Source organism: Ptychodera flava, chromosome 12 (assembly GCF_041260155.1).
Source record: "Ptychodera flava strain L36383 chromosome 12, AS_Pfla_20210202, whole genome shotgun sequence".
NCBI lineage: Eukaryota > Metazoa > Hemichordata > Enteropneusta > Ptychoderidae > Ptychodera > Ptychodera flava.
In genome coordinates, this window is record NC_091939.1 from 32,216,827 (window position 1) to 32,242,360 (window position 25,534).

Genomic DNA, 25,534 nt, shown 5'->3' on the forward strand with positions numbered 1-25,534 from the left:
AGATGTTTTCCCAGTTATTGCGTAGAAGTACCAGGTGCTAAATACACAGACATATCTATTGTGCAGTAGTTATTTTGGCTCTCCACATGCTCTGATAATGATTTTATCTTATTAACCCTTTCACCACCATGGCTTGGTCCAAACCCATTGTTATGAATGGCGATTGTGGATTCTGTACACACAAGATTGGGGATGAACAGGTTAAGAGTACTGTTAAAGTATACCATAGACAGTACGCTTCTACTGTGCTGTTTGTGATTGCACCTGTCCAGAAATAAGCTGGCATTCTCTTGGTTTGTGGCTCTGCATTGTGTGGAGAAATCCGCAGAATATTATACAATTCAAATGTTTTACAGATTTTATTTTCATTTCCTGTGATGTGAAATATGAAGATAAAGTGATAATTTTCAGTGAGATAGATGACTGAATAGCTCTATCATATTGTCACACTCATCATCATATAAACTAAATGAAAATGGCCTCTATTTGAAAACAAGACAAAGCGTAATTGATTATTGATACATATTCAGCACCCTATGACTTACCAGAAACAAATTTTTGTGTGAGTGAAGGCTTTAATTACAGTATCTAAACATTCAAAAGTTATTTTATCAACCAATTAAAACTAGTGCATCTATTGTATTAAAATAACATGTATCAAATGAAGTACTGCATTAATCTAAACGGTGATATCTGTTTGATTAGATTGGGGATTGGTGGGTGGATACAACTCTTATCATGTTGTTTGCTGACACAGACATACAATGAAAAAACAGCAGTTTCTTGCCACTGAGGGCGCCATTTCAAAGTTGACAAAAATATGTGAGGCGCCTGTCGTTGAGCACATGAATGGGCACTGTAAATTTTCCTTCATTTTCCACGGTCCAGTGCGAAATTGTTTGTGGAGTCTTGGGTGTCAAATGACGGTTGAAAGGTTTTCCTTGAAGTTTTGGAATTTCCTGGATTTGCAGTACAAAGAATTGCCCCAGTATTATTTTTCCTCTTTTAGATGTGGTCTTTAAAGTACTGTCTCCAGATAGTTTGTACAATCACAGTGTAATTTCAGCTGCCTACTAAATTCACTGGAGGAGAAAGTTTAATAAACTTACAGAAATTCAGGACAAGTGACTTGTACTGGTGAAAATCTGACTATCATGTGGTTCTTGGAATATTGAACTTCAAACCCAGCACATTGATATTGTCTTGGGTAGAAGTTGTCTGGGATATGGGGTGTTGGAGATTGACACACAGATGACAAATTCACCAAAACTTGATACTGAAATAGTTTATTGCACTATAAATAACAATGGCATTACTGACTATGATATACAAGAATACAGAGTAAAAATCAACATTGTAAGAGAATGATTAAAACTAAGAAGTTTTAAAATGCATGTTGTTAGACTATTGGGATGCAATGTATTACCCTACTGAATAATTTTTACATGTCACCCCTTGATTATGCATGCCTGTATCAATGGAATAGTCCACATGAATACAAGGGGATCATTCCAAATACACAAAAGGGGTGTCTGCATTGGAAAGAGATGTTGGGTGTGTATGGAGAAATGGTCAAGCCATGCAGCCTCTTACATCACTACTAATCAACACACAATATCACTATCTACACAATTAGAAATGTTTCTAAAGCTACCACAAACTTCACACACAGTATAAACAGTTGAAAAATTGTGTACAAAGCATTATTTGGCTCACTGGAATTGAAGAGAGAACTTTTAATATAGCATTTCTCTTTAAAGTTGAAACTTTCACTGCATTTGTTAAGTGAAGGTTTGATTTTTAAACCTGACTCGGGAAATGTTGTTCGATTTTGAAATCTATCTTACAACAAAAGTCACACACGTAAACAGTACAACATTCTTGTAATTTAGCTTTTCAACCACTTTTAAGAATGAATGATATGAACATTTTACATTGTCTTATTCCTCCTAAATTTAAAAGTTGTGTGACCAAAGTGCTATACTTATCTTACAAATAAATGCTATTAGTATAAAAGAGCAAAATTGTCTTTAAAATCTTCAAATGAACAACCACTTAATTCATTTCTGAATTCATTATACAATACAAAAAAATTATACTACTTGACAAAGTATCTAAGAATAAGATACTTCAATAACTGAGTCAATATTCATATTTTTGTTCTTTTTTCCTTTTTTGGGACACTTTTCCAATTTCTTTTCTACTGCCAGGTGTATTTATTATTTTGGTCAGTTTCAATATGGCACAAAACAATGCGTACTGTGCTGCAGGTATAGACAGTATAGTTAGTCTATCCAAAATAGAATGGTGGGTTTTTACTTTACAATGTATTTGACAGTAACACCACTACTGATGAAGTTCCCCTCTGATTAGGTGTGCTTTCTCATAAAATGCTATCTGTAATCTACAAAACTGGTAGCATGATGGCACAATTGTCCTACACTTATATTGACACAAGACGTGAAATTCAGCCCATTAGGTTACATACAAAGAGATTTCCATTAAGTACATGGAAGAAATACAATTACAATACTCAAATACTGGCTGTACGGCTTAAATTGGTGTTTGCATCAATTAAGCCAAAAAATACCCAATTGTTTTAGTATTTTGCAAAGACTGCATCTACCAGAAGCTTGGTCATTTCGATATCAGAATCAGAAGACGGTAATTTTCTTACTTGATTTTGGCAGAGTTTTCTGTTGCAACATATTACAGTGTAGTGATAATGAGACAGCACAGAGTGGTAAATTTCTGACCATCCATCATGTCATCTTAGCAAAGAAATTATGCATGAAGGGCGCCCTCTAAGTCTAAATAAGCTGAAATACATGAAGATGCTTACAGTGAATTAAAACCTGAGACAAAGAGAAGTTTTATGCTTGTCTTCCCCATCAAAATTTGTTCCTGGGTATCTGCGGCTGATTTTCCACTCTCATTTCTGGCTTTCCATGATGAGTTTGAGAGATATATTGGGCAAGAAACCCCCATCTAGGAAAAAATTCTGGGATAACTTTACAGCAAAGAAAGAGATTTTTTTTTGGTGCATGGGGCAAAAGCCATAATAACTAGTATTAATTTACTATATACAGTATATTTAAACATGTCAGTATAAACTGTGGAAAGAATTCTTGACTGAAATTTGCTCAGTACCCTTGTGTCTCAAAGTCATTCCACAAACAATTCCTTCAAAGTTCGAGTTATCTACTTGATCTATTTGATGGAATGAAATTCAGATACACAACGGAACAGCAGTGTTTGAACCAATACCATGGAACTGCAGATAATAAACTTGCTTGACAGAGGGTTCATGGCGTTTACACAGACTAACTGTGAGACCACAAACCTAACACCATGGTAGTGTTATATAAGCACATAAAGGATTGAAATAGCAATAATGAGATTGAAATAAAAAGATGCAAATTTTTAAACCTCTGCACTCAAAAGCAAGACGAATCCTTTTCTATTTTGAAGCAATACGGATCACACACATTTACACCAAAACACTTCTACCAGGTGAACATGTATGAGTCAGCCTTTTGTGATATATTGACGTGAATATTGGCAGGAGTCTGGACAACAGAGGTGTCCACAGTAACTAGTGTAGCACTGCATACAACATACTGCACACTAGAAACAACAGACTGGCTATCATAGTATTTTTGTTCATTCTGTCTAAAATCTGCAGCGACTATCTCTACCCTAGGCCCAGGTATAAAGGAAACCGGTGTATGGCTAATATTCAAACCCTGATGACTAAAGTATGCAGCTTGTCAGCACATTTTGATAAGAATTAATATAGAAACACATGCATATCGGCAAAATCAAGACCAAAAACCCCAGAAATAAGGAAAATTTTGCTACCCAGCATGCTGCGATTACAAGGAAAGTAAGGCCTAATCAAACAACTTTGAAAGCATTACTTCAATCAGGAAAAAGAGAGAAAAGTTTAAAGTGAACAGAACAGTTAGAATACAGCTATGACTCTAAACGGGAGGATGCAATCACACTGAATGTCTGTCCTTGACCTTTGAACTTTCAGGACTTGCGGGAAATACTCAAAATTGCTGACAAGCTGTTGTAAATAAATAAGAGTTATCAGTATAAGAAAGACTGTTGTGTTAAAATATACAGCAGAGAAAACTGGCGTCCTCTTCGTGTTTTGAGAAGAATCTTGTTTCAATCAAGCTTTGGCACCAGGCACTTTCTTCAAGACCTGTTATGCAGAAAGAGAAAATCACTTGTTGGTGAAAAAGTCTGCAAGAGAGAAATGTAACCTTCTAGGATAATTTTGTGAGCTTGATAGCTTTGAAAGTTTAATAACTACTTGAGACACAAATATCGAATATCCATGGGGAACTTGCATGGATTTCTTTCCTCTAGAGGAATGTTTATTTGGCAAAAGGTTCGTTTTTTGTTTTATATGAGATACTGAAAAGGTAGAAGATAGAAGGATTTGGGACGGATCTTCACTTCATGACGGAAAAGAAACATTCTGATATTACAAGCATAGTGTGTCATCGTGCATGTGCTAATAAATTTGTACACTACAATGATACTAAGAAATCTCTTCTGACAGTAACACCATGAATTTCTTGTTTAACTTTCTGTACTTCGATAAAAATACCTATGAAATTTTTTGACAGAACTCTTTGAAAAGATGCCTAGTAAAGCCAAAGTACTGTAGATATAAGCATTATTGGTGTGACAGGAAATAGGTATGGTATCACAGACTAATGCTGATATGATAGTCTACTGAGGTTTCCTTGTGGTTCTTTCTAGCCTAAGCATGTCACTATCAATCAACCCTTTGAGCGCAAAAGTCAGTTTTTGTCACCTTTAAGAAATATAACCCTGACAATTTTTTTCAGGTGAAAAATTTTTCGAAACAATTTTGATCAAAAACTGTAGGACATAAAATCTCCTGTCACTTTGGTCCAAAATTATCAAACGAATAACAGAAAAATTCATAAAACTTGGTTTGTGTTGCAAAAAAATTTTGGTGAGAAAATTACAGTACCCAAAGGGTTAAACTTGCTCTACTATGTCGATCCCTTTATGGTAAATGACTAACACAAATTAGTAAAAACATGAAAAAAATTCCACTGCTGTATGACTGTGGAACAGTGGTGTGGTAGACAACAAGAATTGCTTTGTTAAGGTGAAATGAATAAAATAATGAAAGTGGAGTAAAACAGAGAGAGAAAACTACTGACCTGAGAGAGATCTACACCAGTCAATGCCTGTACAGCAGGTGGCAACTGTCCAACTAACTTGGTCACTTCCTCCGTTGTTCTGTTATCACCACCAAGCAAAACAATCTCATCTGTCTTGGCCAATGGAGCAGACACCTCAGCTGCGATCTGTTGGAGTTAAAACACACAATACCAGGTAATAAAAGTTTATCAAATCTGGAGTGAGATTTCACCACAAGCTTGCGCACACCATATACCAAAAGAACCTAAAATATTGCTGGACCATAGATAGAGCCATGAATAGTCAACAAATGCACTCAAATACACTGACACTGTCACCAATAGTCTCATAAATAGGATAATTCACACACAACGAAAATACTTTGCGCTTCTACACACATGCACTTACTCCCATGCACACCACACACCATAGACTTGTCCATCATACAGTATGCCTGTCTTACACGGCACCATACATTACCTTTGGCATTGCTTCCAGTACAAGACTCATCATGGCAGCATTGCCATACTGTTTGTAAGCTGCTGCCTTCATTCTCATTCTCTCAGCCTCTGCTTTGCCAGTAGCCTCAATGGCAAAGGCTTCAGCACCTCCAATGCCCTTGATCTTCTCAGCCTCTGCTGATGCACCCAAAATGGTCTGTGTTCTGAAATAGACCAGCAACATACGTATCATTTTGTAAATTACTCATTGTGCCTCTACAGATGTGGAAAGTTTGAAAGTTTGGCTTCCATACATGAGATAATATGGTTTACATTTAAAATTTGACAACTACAGTTAGTTTGAAATTTGACCTTCAAAAATGTTAAAATGGTGAATATGAAGTTTCAACGTCACATACAGCTACTTAACGAACTTGAAAATTTGACGGTCACATTACAGTACATGTACATGATGTATTTGAAATCTCTTATACATGATTAATTTTCAAGTCAACAGAAAGAGCACAGTACAGCAAATTAGGTATAGACAGTGCTAAAAAGGATGTATGAAACTTGAAATATATTGAAATGTACAAAATACATATACATTTCACAGTGTTTTTCAGCCTAGTACAAGAGAACTGATGTCAGAGTAGCTGGGGATCTAACACTAAACCATTTTCATTACCTTTTACCATCAGCCAGTGTCTCCATCTTGAAGGATTCAGCCTCGGCTGGTCTCTTTACAGTGGCAATCAATTCCTTCTCCTTACGGGCAATTTCCTTCTTTTCAATGTCGATCAGTTTTCGTCGTTCTACAACTTCAATTTCAATTTCTTCATTACGGATCTTCTGCCTGACCTTGGCAGCTTGCAGCTCATAGGCCAATTCGGCAATGGCTTTCTGTTTGGTTGAAAATTGAAAGAGATGTCATGATTTGCTCTGTGGCAATGGATACAGTCGTTGCATTTTCAAGCTTTGAAAACTTTCAAAGTTCTAAATTCATCTGGTCCTTGGCTGGCAGCAAACAAAACAGAAAAGTGTAACTTCTGCTACCAAAACATGCTTGAACACTGTATACAAGATGTCTAAGATCACTAATTCGTAAGTTTGCACAACTTTGTAACAAACTGTGGCTAATTTTTGAAACCAGGTAGTGGACATTAGAAATGTATTGATGACAATTTCTCAATCCATCCTGGAGTACACTTAAATATTTAACACTATCGTTGTACAATTATTTCGAAATCTATGAATGATAGAAAATCTAAGTTAACCATACTGATTTAGCAGCTAGCACTATCGCACATGCTTTGTAATTAACCCACCTTGGCATTGACCTCCTTTTCAAAGCCAGCTTTCTGTAGTTCATACATTCTCTGAGAGTCCGCAATCTTGGTGTCTGCATCAAATTTCTCATCCATCATCTGTCTCTGATACTCTGATTCCTGAACACAACACAAAAAAAGTTTTGTGAAGTTATTGTATCAAACTGTTAGAATCAAAACAATGATCAAGCTTCTGAAACTGTGACATAACACCTTTATTTCTACAGAACTAAAGTCTTGCATCAAGATCTTTTATCAGGTCAAAATAAAATTAAATATCGGCATCATTGTGCCTAAGGCAAATTATCTGTGGCAAACGTAACTGGATGATCCATTCAAGGTGGTTATACTGTTATTGGAACTAGAGGAAAACCTTGTTGTAAAAACTTTCCCCAGGAAGTCTAAACATCTTTCAAACACTCTTTAGTGCAAATTTATTTAATTCATCAGATACAAGTGTTATTTTAATGTGGAGGTTGTGAATATGCTGACATTGTCACTGCTAGGGAAAAGAGCTGTGTATCATTTTGGAAGCATTTTCTACCGCAATGAAAGCTACTCTTGTTGAGAGTCTAACTCAAACTTTCTTTTGTTTGTATAGTCTAAACAACACAACCAAATGTGGCCACAACTGGATTCTGCATTGAAGAACCTGTTTGAAGTGGACATGTAGAAATGATAACAAAAAAGAAGAAAGTTGTTTTTCAGAGAATAAAGGATTTTTGGGATCATCTCCCTCACACTGACCTTGATTCCAGCATCTCTGTTGGCCTCAGCGACACCAATATCAGCATCTCTCTTGACAACAGCAGTCTGGGCTTTGCCGAGAGAATCTAGGTAATCTACCTTATCAAAGACGTCTTTGATGGTAAAACTGAGAATTTCAATTCCCATACGACCTACATCAGGAGATGCTACTTCACGTACAAGTGATGCAAACTGGTCTCTGTCTTGGTAGATGGCTTCTACTGTTAGTGTTCCTGGTGACAGAGAAGAAACAGCAATATTAGAGACATGATAATTTACTTAGAATACACACACAGGGGATTTAGTAGCAAACTGTTTGTCTTCTCGCTTCTACTGTCTATGGTTTCATGCAACATAGTTTCAGCACTGTATGGCACCTTTTATAAACATATGCAAAACAAATACATTGTTTATGGTATTACAAATCACAAATAGTCATTTCTTTCCAAATAAATACATTGGAAAAATTAATTTTTCTTTGTTTTTTATCTGGCAGATGAGGAAACTTCAAGGATGGCAAACAAAAGAATTTTATTCAAGGCACCCTTACCTTTTTCCTTTCAACACTTGTTACTTAAAAATAACAGATCTTGGTTCAAAGTCTCATTCACCCTTATGTATTCCAGGCTGTACAAATTTTTCTTTTAATTCTCAGTAAAATATGTCTCACAGTATTTCAAATTTTCATTCATATTTCTATGTTGATAATGAAAAGGTTTTCCACAGACTGGCAAAGATACATGTACTAGTCTTAGCACAAGTCTTGATACAGGTCTTTCTTACAACATTTGACTGGGTAATGAACGTATTAGCCATACACAGACAAATGATTTTAGTCATATAATTGTATTTGGTCTAAATACAGGAGCTCACAATCTATATCTACTGCAGGTTCTCATACTGACAACAAAACCAGTGACAGATTTATGACTTGTGACTAATAGGCAAATTGAAGTGATAAACAAAGGAATATTTGAATATAGACTGTCTGCTACTTCAGGATGTTACTATAAGAATGCTCACATTTGAATCTATGCTCAAATTTTGGTTGCTATGAGAAGGCTTAAAATCTATACTTATGATTCACTAATGGTACTTTATGACAAGTTGTATAATATTTAAACTTCACTGGAACATGAACAATTAATGGTCTTGGAATACATAACTTTCTTGATAAATTTTTCCCATCCTTCAAAACATTATAATGTAGTGATAGTATACTAGTATGTACATCTTAGATGTTAATGCACAGAGTTTAGATTTGAATGTTGCTATTGTCTCCTTTTTGGGATAAATACATGTATGCTCCATGTGATGAGCTAAATACTGATGTAATGGTTAGTTACCAATGCTGATTTACCATTCAATATGAAATTCTCAATATGCAATCCAGAGTCTTTCCACAGACAACATACATGTAAGGCACCTTACCAAGAATGGCTCTGAGATGACCTTCCATAGTCTGCAGGATGACACTCTGTATGTGTTGTTCTGACTTGCCAAGGAACTGTTCACAGGCTGTGGAAAGCAATTCTGGTTCCGTCATGACTTTGACCTGTGCGACGCCCGTGACAGTCAGCGGTACACCCTCTGAGGTCTCCACACTCTCGCATGTTGGGTTCAATGTCATCACCTCCAGGCTGAGCCGCTGTACATCTGTGACAAGACACCATGCCCATGCCCAGCCTCCTATGACAGTCTTCTTTGAAGTGGCACCACAACAACCACCTATTCAATGAAACACAACATCATATGTCAGTCTGACAGGCAAAAACACTGGTTGAAACTCTGACATACTTGCTAAGCAAGATTAATACATGGGACAATGGATTATTAAAACACATACATGGGACAATGGATTATTAAAACACAAATATCAATATCAAACACAAACTTCATTGAAGCCATCATTAAAGTGTTTACGTACACCATATATGACCTTCCTTTAAACTGTACGCTAAGTTTACATACGTCATGAAGGCTCAAACTTCACTTGTTCATTATTATAGAGATACAGTGATATCAAACATGAAGAAAAATGTAAAAAGAATCACATAAGGATCGTTTGAGATCTTATTCATTACACGTAACTAAAACAAGTAGTATTTCACTTTTAAAATTTTGATGACATTCATTTCCCCCATTCAAGACTGAGTGTGTGTAGTTATCATTCAGATGAAGAACTATTTGACTCATGCGCACATTGCTATCATTGAGATTATGAAAGTTTAAAGTTCATAGTTTTTTTTAATAGCTTTTAACAAAAAGGCATTTAATCACGGCAGAAAAAATTGTTGATAAAATTATTTATAGTTTTATACTTATTCGATAATGCCATAGTCTGAAATGAATCTTTTTTTACTTTCTTGGCTTATACAATACAGCAGAATGAATGACAGTACTTCTGAGTACTAACAGTCCTGTGAAGACTCAGAGTTATGCATGGAATTCTTGATCAAGTCAGTACTTGTCAGTGTACACAATCTGATACTGCTTTGATGTAACAGCTAGTAACACAATACTGTACAGCACTTTGAATTTGAGCTGCATGCTTTTTTAGTGTTTTTTGATTTTCATTGCGATCAGCAGGTTTTTAATTTAGCTAACGAAAGACATCCTAACCATAGTAAATATAAGGAAAGATTTAGTGGTATTATGAATTAGCAAATTGACAGATTTATCTAAATTCTATTTAAAAAGATGCCAGGTAAAAGATTGGTTTTATAGTATGTTGTTTTGGAACTAACCTCACATTAGAAAAGTAAAATAATTATTTCCAAAACAACAGATAGTGATTCCATCAAAATTTCCGTCTTATCTCTCTTTATCATTAAATAGAATTATACATCCACCACAAAATAATACAGATCTGACATTTCCCTTCATTGTTCATAAGGATACCAGGATATGGACAACATGTATTCCACACTGACAGACTTTGTAGATATAAAGTATCAAATGTTAAAAACTTCCTGTGGAAATACTTCGCTTATATTCAGAGTGGTATTAAAAACATTGATCAGCCTATTAAATTACACATAAAAAAACTATCGCATAATATCTGACATGAATGTCCTGACACGACTTTCAATTACAGTGATTTGCTGCTCCATTAGAGTTTGAATGGATTGACACCCTGTGACCATATTAAGTTGTAGGGTTATCTATGATATGTGAGTATAATAATATTGCACTGAACTGAGTGAAGTTTACTGGTTCAATAATTTGTCAAGTGTACAGTACAGCTGTCTATTGATTCAGAAGCAGTCTTTGAACCTATAAAGCAATCATAAATAACATCACTTTCACATGTTAAAAACAAATTGCTTTAACAGGATGACATATAATAGTACCTCTATGTTAGACAAACAAACTATAATGGATATATATTTCTGATATTTTTTAGACTATTTTTCTAGTAAGTGATGAAATATGACTGTCTATATGAAAATCAACTTTTATTCAATCAGGGAACTTGTACATTTACGGTAAAACGATATTTAATAATAATTTTATTTGAAATATACCAATCAATGAGGAAGGTGTATGTTTATTAAGCGCTACCAAAAACATAATCAAATACAGTTTGCTTAAAAAATTGGATCTCTAATATGAAATTGTTTAACAAAATGAGACCAACATGTAGTCTGTAGATCTAATACATCAACTGAACATTTTGAAAATAAGCATTTATGAAAAACGTAATTTCATGGATATTAAAAACAACATTTGATGAGTAAGTTTATGTCCCTTCAAAATATCAAATATTATTTGATGAGCTTCTTGTTAAAATAAGCATTTTATGAAAACAGGATGGGTTAGTTTCTATGAGGCATGTCCATTCAAAATATCACCTATTTAAATCTGATGAGATTCTTCAGCTATTAAAGTGCAGTTTCCCAATCTAAATGATCATAGCACAAATCTATTACAGTACTTCTTATGTTAATTTACAAATACATACAATGGATCTTGTCATATTTCCTTGATAATGACATTATATATGGCATGATGCAGGCATCCATGATTACTTTCACTGATCACTATGATGAAGGCATTATCATTTATTCTGTAAATCCCTTGTTGTACTACAGACACTGAAAGAAATCTAAGCAACCAGCCAAATGCCACTCTATCATATACTTACATGAAACTTTGATTGACACACAAAGTTATGAAAAGAACCACAATTACACTGACCCAAAATGATGGCTACGAATATGTATCTTTACAGTGCTATCAGTTGGAGGTAGGGTCATCCTGGGTTCATGCCCACCACAGTGACAATAAAGCTGTAAGACAACATGACACTTACCCTTTGAGTGCCGAAGTCAATTTTTATTGGCTCTATAAAATACTCCAGACAATATTTTTTTCAGATGCAGACAATTATTTTCTCAGATTTTTCCTAAAATTTTGATCAAAAACTGTAGCCAGTGAAAAGAGATGCCCATTTGGTCCAAAATTATCAAATAATTTATAGAAAACTTCATAAAAATTTGTAAAATTTTGCACTAAAATTTTGGTGGGAAAAATTACAGCACATAAAGTTTACTACAGCACTGATCTTTGTCACTGATTCAACTTCAAAACTAAAATTATCAAATAATTCAATAAATTGATGATGATCAATAACCATTCATAATCTCATCAACTGATTTTTCTTTGCAACTTGATGTTGAATTTCTAAAATAAATCCACATATAATACTAGTGGTTGATGGAAAGCAAGCCTGATCACAGATGACCCAAGTTCAAAAAATACATGTAGCTGCCCCATACCATGATGCAATTTCTATTCATTAACAACGGGTAAAAATTCAAACTTGCCTTAAAATTATATCAAATCGGTTCTGAGGAATTACATGGGTATGGGTCAGGAACACAGATAGGTGTCACTTTAACCGATTGTCCTGCAGTGTTTACTGTGAAGCTAGTCATTACCCTGGGTGACCCCAAATCATAACAAAACCTTTTTATAGCTACCACAACCGACTGTCCCCTGCTCATATCACTAAAACAGACATCTCAATTACAGTCATATAGGCTGATAAGATTTCATAAATTACGTTTAGTATTCTCATAACATTTTATTAGATGTACACGTACTTCCTATGAAGCGATACAACAACAAATGGGATGATACATATGTGCATTTATCATTACTGCTTTCTGCCGATAACTCTGCTGTAGCATAAAAAAAATAAATTATGAATAATGTTTCTTTCCAGTACCATGTTGCTGACAGATAAAGTGGGAAATGGTGTCTAGAAAGCATTTGTCAACATATCTATTTTCCAAATATGTCAGTGCTCTACACTGAGAGTACTCACATTTTTTTCAAGAAGATGATAGCCTTTCTTTTGATTGACATGTTCAAAATGGAGTCAAAGAACACTCACTGAAGTGAAGAAGTCAATTTGGAATGCGTGAAATCATTCAAAGTAAGTTGTTTTGAATTTGTTTTTTAATCTCATAAGCTTTGCTTGTGAATGAACAAAAACAGTTCATGGTTGGATGGTTGAAATCAATAACAGGCCTCGGTGATGTCACACAAACAACAGCCTGGCAAAGCACAACCAGAATTATTTACAGAAGTAGAGCCAAATAGAAATCTTCAATGAGCTAATGAGATGGCTCCTGTAGAAATGATGTGTAACTGTTCAACAGTAATGAAAAAGAACGCTGTCAAGGAACCTCTCCACAACACATCTGAGAGAGATTACAGGTCAAAATGACCTCATCATTATAAGGTCAACAATCTTTCTGTGGATGCGTTTAGCCTCTGACCTCACTTTTAGTGATCAAAATATACCGCTAGGGTTTGCTATATATTGAAATTAATCTATCTCTTGGGTTTGATAACAATAATTGCATTTGATTTGGTCAAAATATATCAGATTACTTTTATCAGACATAAGTACAAATTTATTTATACCAATATCTTACTTGAGTTTTACCTTCGAAGAAAGATTGACTTCATGCTTTCAAAATGTTCACGGGAAACAATTTATCAATGTGCGTAATGGTTATTCAAGTATGCTTACAATTCTCAAGTGCGGGATTTCTGTAGCACATGATTTCACCTTTCATGTCTACACACAGAATGTTAACTATTATTAGTTCTTTCCTCAGATCAATTTTTGCTCTCATTTATGACCATTTTCATATTATTACTAAAGAAAATTGTCAACTTTCTTTTGCACCTTACAAGATGTGTTGCATGGCAATGCTTTCAGTTTTAATCTGCAAGGGATTTAATTTTATGGAAAATTTTCCACAATGTATTTGATAAAGTCAGTTCCATGTAAACCTATACAGCTGTTACTAACTTTAATCCATCCACAATTGATTTGGGATCTATTCTGTTATCTTTTGTACTTTCATTACGGAGAAAAACAAAATTGAGGAAAACAATCTAATTTCCTGAAGATATCACCACAATAAATATTATCCAACACTCTGGATTTGTAATTTTGTCCGTAGAGGGGGATGCTATGTAGCACTGTGATTCTGATAACCACTTTGGGTTAAATTCAGTAGAGCCATGAATACGCAAAAACAGTAAATAGCCCGGTTTCTGAACAAGAAAACCATTCTACTAGTATAAGAACACTGCACATTGAAGTTTTCATAAAATTGTTTCTGATGCAGAGTGTGCATCATTTCCAATAGATTAGCCGGAAGATCTTGTGTTGTTTTGCTATGATTCAAACATCATAGCTTATCATTTGAGATCCATCCAGACAAGCATACAAACCCCCACTGTTCTCCATCACTGTCTGAAACACTTTCCCAAATACAACACACATCTTGCCACACAACTTACCAGAAATTACAAGGGCTTCGTTGGGACCCGCTAGTCGGATGTTACCCATATTCAAATCACGCTAAATGTGTAAAAACAAAATTAGGAAATTTCCACGTTTTTCATCACCAGGACTCACATATTCCTCCATGAATTTCGATCTGTGAAAACAGCTACCTTGCTGACGCCAATGGTCACATGACCTGCCAGGAATCTGATTTTGCAAATGGAACATTCCATTGTCTCACACAGGACAGGCAGCTGTTAGCTACATGTTTGGGGTTTGCCGCTATCAACATGCAGCAGTATGGATCTCTATGATTTCATTTTTCCTTTTCATTAACGACATCAAAAAACTTCTCATTTAATCATAGGTTTCTGTCTAACATCATAATGTTGAATATCCACAGGTCACCAAATGTACCAGGTAACAGAAAGCATTACAGTGCAGTTCCAGAACAGTCATGATAACAATCAAATGCAGTATGTAATGCAAGTTATTACAATGTTGGCATTTCAAAATAATCTTTTCAGTTACATAACATTGACGAAAGACCAATCAGTGATCATGAGGAAAATATTAGAGAAATGCATTTTCCTGAACAAATCAAGGACTCAAATGGGCTTACAACAATGCTAGAATTCTGGCTTGTTTGTGATAATTTCATTGTCAGCATACAGTATATGTGTATGTGAGAACCAACCACCTTTGTTTTACACAAAGTTTCCCTTTCACAACACTTGTCAAACCCAAAGTATGTGTAACAAGGGCATTACTTGTTGAAACACACACTACCTTTGTACACTTTTGGTGACAACACACAGAGATTGAAAAACCTATGTATCCTGAACTGTTGCCATCAATAGCATATGTCATACATTCTCACAGCGTACATGTATAAATACTTTGTAAACCCTTACAGTTTGTATATAGTTTGTGGGGACTTTACAAGCCAGGAATACCAGTAATGTGGCAAATATGACAGAAATAATTTCTACAGACAATTACATAGAATATTCACATGTACCTCTATTTATTGCTATTTCACCACACAAAACACCTACATAAACTCTCCCCATTCAGGACAGTTCGTGAATACATTCAAATCGGGTACAAACCTCACACACTTTAGAGTCAGTGTTATGTAAGTAACAACCTTGCGTAAAGGTGAATATTGGCTGGATCATACCGAACCATTGTAAATATTATGTAGTCATGGAGATAACAATCGTTGTGATATTTATGTTCAACTATGTATTTATTTATGTTCGTTATGATATTTATGTTGAACTCATGGATGGCTATTCCCATGTGAATCTAGTACCTTTTCTATTACATTGTAATGGTTCCACACAGTTCAACTGGGTGGGATTTTGTTGCATGTGTACTATAATGTTCCGTTCACATTAGTTAAATATTATAAAAATCAACATCAGTGATATTTACACATCATAAAAGTACAAACTAGGAAATTGTTGATCTATATATACTGGTATATATAAAAGCTATCTATGCCACTGCAATCAGAAAGTTGTAGATTCACTGTCATGCAGTCTATTGCACAGATGCATGTATCTAGTCAAATTTTGTGCATATATTGCAGTTTGTTACATTTACAAATGCTAGAAAGTCGTCGTCAAATTTTCCAAGATTTAGCCGCAACTTAAAATGTTAGACAGTCATGAGAATGAGATTATAAGGGTGATGGTCATGGAAATTTTTGTTCAACAATGGCTGCACAGGTCGTGCTGATGAGATTTTGTGTAATAATATGTTTGTCATTGCGCAATGGTTGACTGCCACCTGAAGCTGACTTCAAATCATATTTTTCGAATAAAGCAAATTGAAATACAGAGTTTGTACTTCATACTTCATGCAAAGATTGCCATCCCATCTGTTAGCAAGTACACTACAGTATCCTTTTGATAGAGCTATATACAGCGACGTTCCTGGTTTTGTGTTTCAGGGTTACTATATCACTTCAAAGGGCATGAAGTAGGGAATTTCCCTGCAGTTGTAAACAAAGCTCAGATCCATGTGGCATATTTTTTTTGTCTAAAACTTCAAGCTGACTCAAACTGAGGATTTACGTATATTAACAATTTTTCAAGACACAATTTGGCCTAGAATAAATACGACATAGGTGCTGGTTCTAGCCGGAGGTTTAGCTATGGTACATGTACATGTACATGTATAATGTACCAGGTGTGATTTCAGCAGGACTGTTCGATGCTAGACACACTCTTTTGCATGTATTGTCCTGCAGGGATTATTCAATTATTGCACATAGTGTGTGCTAGTGTCTACAATACATAATGCTTGAGGTCTTTAGCTCAACTGGAGGGTGATTTTATCAGGTAGCATAGTGTCGCTGTCGGAGGTTTTGTCCTGGTGTTATGCTTATTAGTGCCACTGGAAAGAAGTAATATTTGGTAGACTGTCGACAGTCCTCCTAAAATACCACTGTACATGTAGCCACTGTGGTGGGTGCCATGGAATATGCCTAGCGCCTGCCCCCACAACTGAGAAAGAAAGCCTTCAGGGAAAGTGCAAAAGTGTTCAAATTGCACTGACCATCAAAGACCACAATAGCACAAGCGGTTGTCGCCAGTAAATTTATAGTTTGAGATCTATTTTGTGTTGGCATTACATGTAGTATGATAGCATCATCATGCCTGTCCACAGAATAATCTCATCAAAATCTTTCATGATATCAGTCCTATAACACCTATGTTTACACAACTGTCATAATGATTCTTATCTAACACTCTACATATACCTATCCATACTTGTAGTCTGTTCTGGTATGTTTACTTGCAGATACAATGCATGTGAACCACCAAAGGTATGGTAAGTGAGGTTACCCACAATGCTGCTTGGTTTGTGCACTCAGACATCGTTTGCCAAAGGCTCCTTCAATTATAATCATCTTTGAACAATTTAAAGCTTACAATTTTATTTCAACATTACTTGTTCAGAGTACACTCCTAAATAATCAATCATGTTAAACACCCAAGAGTAAATTGAATTAAACGCTGTAGTTTGTAGGTGCTACAAAATATACACTTTCATGTTAAGTTCTCAGCAACTGAGATAGTCTCATCATCATCCCACCTGTTTAGCATGTAAATTTTCTATAGTATGTCATAGACAACTACAAATATTAATATCCTTTTTTTCCGACACAGGTGCAGCAAATTCCCTTATTTTCCTTCAAAATATTGTGTATGTTGTCAAAGGTATATATTGACAGAATTACAAAAGTACTATCTCCTCCATAGAAAAGTGCTTGATCTTGTCATTATTTAATTAAAGTGGGAAGTAAGAAAGACATGATCATCAAAAACTATTGTGTCAAAATTTGGAAATATTGCCAAACCTGATCTGTATACAAAATAAATTTGCTTCAGTTCAATGAGCAATTTCAGCGTGTACAAATCAAGGAAAATTGCGGGTAACATCACTTGCTGTGAAAGGGTTGTGTAACTGGTTTTGTCTTGTTATACTGCACAAAATGAACAACAATCATTCGGCCAGCACTGGGACAATAAATAACAATTACTACACTGTGGATACACATGAAACCCATTAACTTCATTGAGTGCCTTTGTAAAAGCTTGTTTCACCATTCTCATTACTCTCACCTGAATAGAGTGTGTAAGAGTCATTACTTGTCTGACTACATGAAACTACTTTACTACCACTAAGATGTAATGTAAATAACTTGAGAACCCTCCATAAAGTTGCTGCGATCCCTTATCTGATTGAATTGATATACCAAGGGAAACCCAGAACCCCGGTAACATTTACCAGGGTACCAGTGTTAACAAAAACACTAATAATGATTAAATCTTAACACAGCTGCAGAAGTAAATATATCGAAAAGTTTATATACTTTTGATATACTGCCAGAAATTTGTAATTTGAAATAAACTTTGTTACGAGTACATGGAAAATTTATCAGACTTGAGTATTCCTCTAAGCTAGCCATAACTTTAAAGTATAGATCACTTGAGAATGCTCATAGAGGTGCCCTCATCATCACAACTCAAAATTCATGATAAAAACTGATGCAATTTAAATATAAATCATAATTTAAATGATTATTTTATATGTCATCTACTTTCATGTAATATTGTCTTTGATTGCAAAAGGGCCAGCCTGGACTTACCCCTTAGAGCCCCCCCTCCTTGCAAAGCTTCTATTGCCATAGTTTATCACCTTGCCTTTACCAATTATTATTGTCATTTAGATTCCTGCTATTATTTAGCAATTTAATTGGGTTTTTGCCAAATAAAAGAGATCAGTGACAAATCATTTATGATAATTTACATTTGACAGCAATCTTTTCATCACCAGCATATTTTAGATCCGATGTGTCCTTATTTTGAGTCTATCCTTTCTTTCTTTGGCTTCATTTCTTATTAATCATGTTTCTTGCTGCTTCTTGTGTTCCTTCCTTTTATGGTTAGCCTAAGATTTAAATCATTTAAGGTAAATATGTGCCTCGGGAACAGATATTCTGACTCTCAAACTTTTACAATTCTTCTCTGATCAACCACTTGAAGGGGCTCTTTGTAAATTAAACCTCTTGGTGCAAGGATGGAGTTTAAATAGGAACGGTGGCCATTTCGAATTTCAAATATCGGTAAATCTATTGTAATTTGTTTCTCTAGTAACAAAATTTGCACGGTGACCCCCTATTTTTATTCTCAATTTTGAAAGAGAGTGGCTGAAAAATTCCCTGAGGAAAGTTTGAGCAAATGTTTAAGTCTTTCAATTTCGAGGCGCATATTACCTTAATGGCATGCAACATGTAAATAACAGTCTATAGCAGCTAATAATATAAATAGTAATAAATGCACTGAATGAATAATTGACTTTGAAAGTTGGGAGTGGGTGTCCTCAGTGCTATCACTGACTATCCACTGTTTGCTTGTATCGGAAGTTTTTGTCAAACCACACCTCTGTTGGAAATTGAAATCTTCCTAACCTTTATTAATCTCTCAATGTGCACTGTAAATACAAGTGGTGTGCTGTACGTACAGTACACAGGCCAAGTGAATACCCTAAATATTGTAAAAAAAGTTCTATGATATACAAATGTACAAAATTCTGGCAAATTGCATGACTCCCAGCCATGCCTTAGCAAGACTAGCAAAAGTCAAGCCTCATCAGGTAGCATAGGAAAAGTACAAACCTCTTCACATCTTCCTGCATGTCAGTACTATAAAACTTAAGTGTAACTCTAAATGCCCCTTGAGGTTACTCTGCTCTTCAGGAAAGGGGGCCCAGACTATGCACAGTTATTCTATATCCTCTGTTAAACACTTCACTGCTGAGAAGTGAAGCTGTTTTATCACTTTATCTAACGTCAGTGTACAAACCATACTGTTGCTTATTCCAACGGTGCCTTGCATGCTGTTCAGTCAAGCTGTCAACAGATAACTTTAGTTTGACAACATAGGTCATTGATTCAATTAATATCCGCCTGTTAAACAGACTACTGCTGTGGCAATAATTCACACAGTCATTGCTATTCTCCAAAGTGTCTACATTTTTTTGCAAAATGGTTTAGCTCATGTTTCCTTAAATACCCAATGAATGGCAGAAAGAGCGTATCCAACAACTCATGACTGGCCCTGATGGCTCATACGAAATCCTCATAACTAAATATCCTGACACTATCTGGTTTTTAGAACAATGCCCTTGTGATATTTCTCTTCATCTAAAACACTAATCCACTGTAATTCACTTTGCCAGGTATACTATTATAAATTGTTCATCTATTGGAAAAAAACAATTAGCATCTGAGAGCAGAAATAATCATTTTTTATGTCTATTCTTTGGTTATGGATATAGATTAGGAATTGACAACATCACACTGGGACGCCTCTTTGAGTGCAGGGTCTGATAGATCATAAAGTATTTATCATGAAAATGAGTATGATTAATTTAAGTACAAGCATTGACAAACCACATGAACATATCCTACGGACATAGAAACTCATCATTGAAAGTTAGCAATTACTACATATTTTATCCATTTACACCAATTATCCATTATATTGTGATGTGTGAGCTCCTTATTGCAGACAAAATTACAAAACATCCAGCAAAAAAAATCAAGAGAAATATTTCTAATTTTCACATGTCTTTTATCGAAAGGAGATTGGGAAATGAGAAATGTGCAAACAGTTTGTTCATCTCGAATGACAAGTTATGGCAGTTATGATATGAGACAGTACAATTGATTAAAAACGACAAAAAGGTCCTTCCAATTATTGAATGTGATAAAAATATACATAATCCACTTATCTCCACCAGCTATTTGTGAAAGGTGATTTTTTGTAAAAATTTTGCAGGCCTGATATATACAGTTATTACCATATATGATACAGATAATGTAACCCCTAATATCAACATTTTATAAAAATAAATACCATTATATATCATGAATAAAAGCCTATACAGGACGAGTGATACTACAGTAAAAGAATCTCATATTATACATCTCATCAAGTATAACCTTACTGGAAAATTATTTCAATTTTTCCATTTGATATCAGGGCATGGAAGCAGAGTGACAGAAATGATGGTGAGTTTCATGCATTGCAAATACAGACAGTTATTACATTTTGGTCATGTGATAATGAACTACTGTAGCTAGGATTCTGACTGAATATCTTTCCCACATCCGTGACCTATATTTTACATGTATCTTTGCACTGACTACACTGTTTGTGAGTGGATAAATACTTGTATACATCACATGTCTATACAAATGAGTTGAACTTTGAATGTCCTCGTGAAAACTGGTCACCATTCATGAAAGATCTCTACAATGTTTTGTGTCCATTCAGATTTAACAGAGAATACATTAATAAACCTATCTCATCATATATATTAATTACAATATCAAGTATGCATAAATGATATACATGTACACAAAATACATTTAATGATATGCTAAGATACTCATTTATGCAAAGGCAACAATTTAACAAAAAAAACTGTGAAAACATATCATTGAATTTACATTGGACAGAAAACTAAACATACGTATAGGATATGCTACACAGATATGAACTGAACCACAAATCTGACGAGAAGTCCTGGCTTAACAATTCATATTTTGACTATTTTCTCCTTTACGACATACATGCCTATATTTTGACCGCACCTACATTTTGTACATGTGAAAAATATCCAACCTTCATTCCACAGTACAGTACTTTAAATGCCGAGTTGGCGCACGTACTATAGCAGTCCTAAAGCTTTTGTACTGTAGTGGACAGGCCTTGACACACACACACTCACCTCATGAATATGGACCCATAACCTGTACGTGGTGACTGACGGGCATGGTCTCATCCTAACACTACCTTCTATTATCAGATTTAATTAAAGTAGTAAAGGTCTGTAAATTCAAAATTATTGATGCAGTTGTGCTGTACCATCCAGAATGATCAGATCACAAATTGCAAAAATTTTACATGATAATATGAAAGACAGTTTTACAGACAAGAACTTTACACACAATGTACATGTACAGTTGATGTACCTGCAACAACTAGGGCTTCATTGGGTCCTGAGATCTTAATACAGCAACAGTCACTGCAGCAGTTACACATGTTTTCCACCAGAAACACTGCAATCTAACAATCCACTGCAACTATGAGCAGATGAGCTTAAGGTTGTTTGCTAAAAAATAATGTGCAGATCCACCATATGTCCTTGTCACCTGAGCAAGGGTTCACGCAGTCTCTTATAGTATTATCTAATGAATAACAAGTATGGAATTAATGTTTAACTTCAAGATTTTATAACTGCAATAATGTACCCGTATCAATAACATGTGTAAAAGTCGTACTTTACTACACCTACTGATTTTCACCACAAACTAACAATTATTTTTAATTTTGCCTTCTTTGACAAAATCAAATATACAAAGGCATGACTACAGGATCATTTGCTTAGACTTCGACCTGTGTTCACATTTCTGATGATATGTCAAAGAAAAGGATATTTACAAGACACTACGACCAACTCACTGAACTGACAAAGAAAATATCAAAATCTGAATGTCAGGTGCACAAAATTGTTTGATAAGATAATAAATGAAGGACTATCAGACAACAGTTTCAAAATACAAATATTGAAAAATAATTGTACTTCTTTACACGCTACTGTACTTTTAGTTTTTAAACTCATTCACAATGTAGGAAATTATATTATCAATCAGTCTGGTCCAACAAAAAGTTGGAGTCTACGAGGTAGTCCATTCAATGACAGTCAGAATCTTTGTAGTACAAGGAGTAAGAGGACAAGCAGGACCCCCCACCCCACCCCCATCAAAAACACAACAAAAACAAACAACAAGATTGCGCAGTCAAATGGCCAATGCATCAGGTTTTTGTTAAATTATTGTTAAATATTAATACTACTAAAGAAAATACATTATAACAGTGTAGCTGTGACAAATTATAAATATCTAGCTTTATCTCTGACTGTTTGATGTACTCAGCATGTCATGAGCCAGTCCTTAGCAACAGAGAAAATATCATGCCCAATCTGAGGACAGGAAGTACATGCATAGCTGAATGTGTCCGACTGTATCATAATTTCAACCTTTCACTGCAAAATTTTGCAATGATGTAATTGTTTTAAAAAGAAACCCTACACAGAGCAAAATGGAACCCTACACAGAGCAAAATGGAAGTGACAGGTAAATCCTTGTGTGCCAAGATAAGCAAATCCTACATATGCTTATGTACCGAAATTCCATTCCTATTGTTTGCTATGATGACAAAAATAGCTCAAACAAACTTGCCAAATACATTCGTCTTTACTTTAAAAGCTTGACAAGTCACACATTTTCAAAGAATGAAAATTCATTACACTTTGTCACTGAACTATGGGTACAACAATGAGGCATTGCATATTATGATATTGGCCAACCCACAGTCCTTCCAAGCACATGATCAAACTATCGAAGTGATTGTCCAGTGACACTACTGAACTCAATTTCTCACTGGTGCTTCGTACTATTGTGGTCTTTCTGACATGAACTCTGATTATATACTTTCACACACAGAAAGTGGCTGAATTGTATGGTTTTGTTTCACGAAAATTACTACTAACAGAATGTTGATAACCTGATATTCTTCTGAGCCATTGCGCAAGCTCAAGCGTCAATGGCAGCTTGACCTACATGCACACTCACAGACACATGAACACAGTGTTGTATTGAGGTCACATGACCCTCTAGTTGTGCTGTGGTGACAAAGTGCTCCATATGACAACACATAACCAAGGCAGTAAGGAATAAAAAAGTACAAAACTAAATGGAAACAGACGGTAACAGCCTAAAATATCTGTCCATTTATCCATACTTGAAATTGAAAGTAACGACATACTATAATAATTTTATACACATGACTTTGCTGTTCCAAATACTAAACACACTTGTCATGGGACAATACATTACCCTGTGTTGTAGGAAGACTTTTCAGCAATCAACTATTGGACTGTATACTTCTTTAACATCATACAATTGTTAAAACATTTTGGCCAAGGCTGCAGTTCATCAAGTTTTAGATTCTACAAAGATCGGCCACGTGAAGTCAGAGCCATTCAATAAAAATATTTCTTAAAAGAAGCCATTTATGAAAACAGCATCGACAAGATCAATATTCAGACAAAGCACACCAACTCATCTATACTCCCAGTTGTAAGGAAAAATGCCTAAAATTACATTCATTTCTTGACAATTCCACATTTAGACTTGGTCTCAAGGATAAGTTTCTGGACAGATATCTAACTGATAGAATTTTGTTGTCTTGACTAGAGTCTAGAGTAAAGAACTTGCGCATCATAAATGAAGCCAACAACTGCAGTTTTTTAAAAATTTCATGTATGCAGACTGATAACATGGCAAAAAAGGTTCTCAGATGCAACAAAAGCACACTTCAAGAGTACAAAAACATATGGGGTACCTACACGTATGGTGAATTGAATTTAATATGAATTAGGTCAATTCATACTTTCGGCACACGGTCCCTCTATTTCGAAGGATCGTGTTTGGCAGCACAATTAGCAGGCAACAATGTTTGCCCCAGCAAGATACTGTATGTTTGCTCAAACAAATTTGATACCACACTTCACTCTCAATGTTTTTTTGGTTTTTTTCTGCGTTTTGATAATGTGAGCAAAGAAAACTCGAGCACACACATGAACGGCTGATGTTTGTGGCAAAACATGCGCAAGCTATCAACAGAAACTGTTACACACCCAGTATACTATACAAGTATACTGGGTACGACTACTGTGAGTGCACAGTATATATATTAGTTGTCTCTCAATGTTTAATTGTCACTTTCTGAAAAGTTGCAGTGTTAGTGTAGCTTTTATACAGGTAAGAAATACGAAGCTAGCGTTGGAGAATGAGTTGAATATTCATTCGAACTAACCAAGTGTTATGATTTCCATTTCTGATATTTGTCTACTCGGATCATAAAAGCTAACATTTGGGAAAGGGACGATTTGCAGCTTGCAAGTCGCTGAAATCAAACTCGAAAGTATCAGCGTTCTATTTCCATAGTTTGTCACAATCTGCAAGACACTCAGTGTTACATTTGTTCCTGTCAAGAATTCACAACAGCTTAATGCCTTCCATATTCGCGATGAGTACGCATTACCAGCTAGCTAATCGATAAAGCGGGGTTGTCATCCATTAACCAGATCTCCTCAATTTTCAACCAAATTAGGGGTCATCAAGGGCACTTACCAGATACAACCAGCGCTTCATTGGGTCCGACTGTGTGACAGTTTCCCATATTATCGAATGCCTGCTAAAACGGATTATAGCGTCAAAATATGGTTCGCAAAGCCTGGATTTAGCAAATTTTCGAGTCGCAGGTCGACAGTATGCAGGACAACAAAAATGGCCGACAGCAACAGAGTCACGTGACGTGCATGACACACATCTTCCATTGGAATATACCATTCCTAAGAAA

The 25,534-nt window shown here is 35.3% G+C and overlaps 1 protein-coding gene across 2 annotated transcripts; it reads right to left on the reverse strand.

Moving 5' to 3' along the window:
• Nucleotides 1-1,270: 1,270 nt before the first annotated feature.
• Nucleotides 1,271-25,512, reverse strand: LOC139145647 (flotillin-2-like). Of its 2 annotated transcripts, none has more exons than XM_070716928.1 (8): nucleotides 25,306-25,512; nucleotides 9,140-9,436; nucleotides 7,709-7,941; nucleotides 6,962-7,081; nucleotides 6,322-6,536; nucleotides 5,674-5,857; nucleotides 5,214-5,360; nucleotides 1,271-4,213 (listed from the first exon to the last, which is right to left on the reverse strand). In XM_070716928.1, exons 1-8 carry the CDS (start codon nucleotides 25,352-25,354, stop codon nucleotides 4,181-4,183), a joined length of 1,278 nt encoding a protein of 425 aa, XP_070573029.1. In that variant the 5' UTR covers nucleotides 25,355-25,512; the 3' UTR covers nucleotides 1,271-4,180. The 2 variants fall into 2 exon arrangements, with proteins under 2 accessions (XP_070573029.1, XP_070573030.1); XM_070716929.1 differs by lacking the exon at nucleotides 25,306-25,512 and adding an exon at nucleotides 14,537-14,707.
• Between the last annotated feature and the right edge of the window lie 22 nt (nucleotides 25,513-25,534).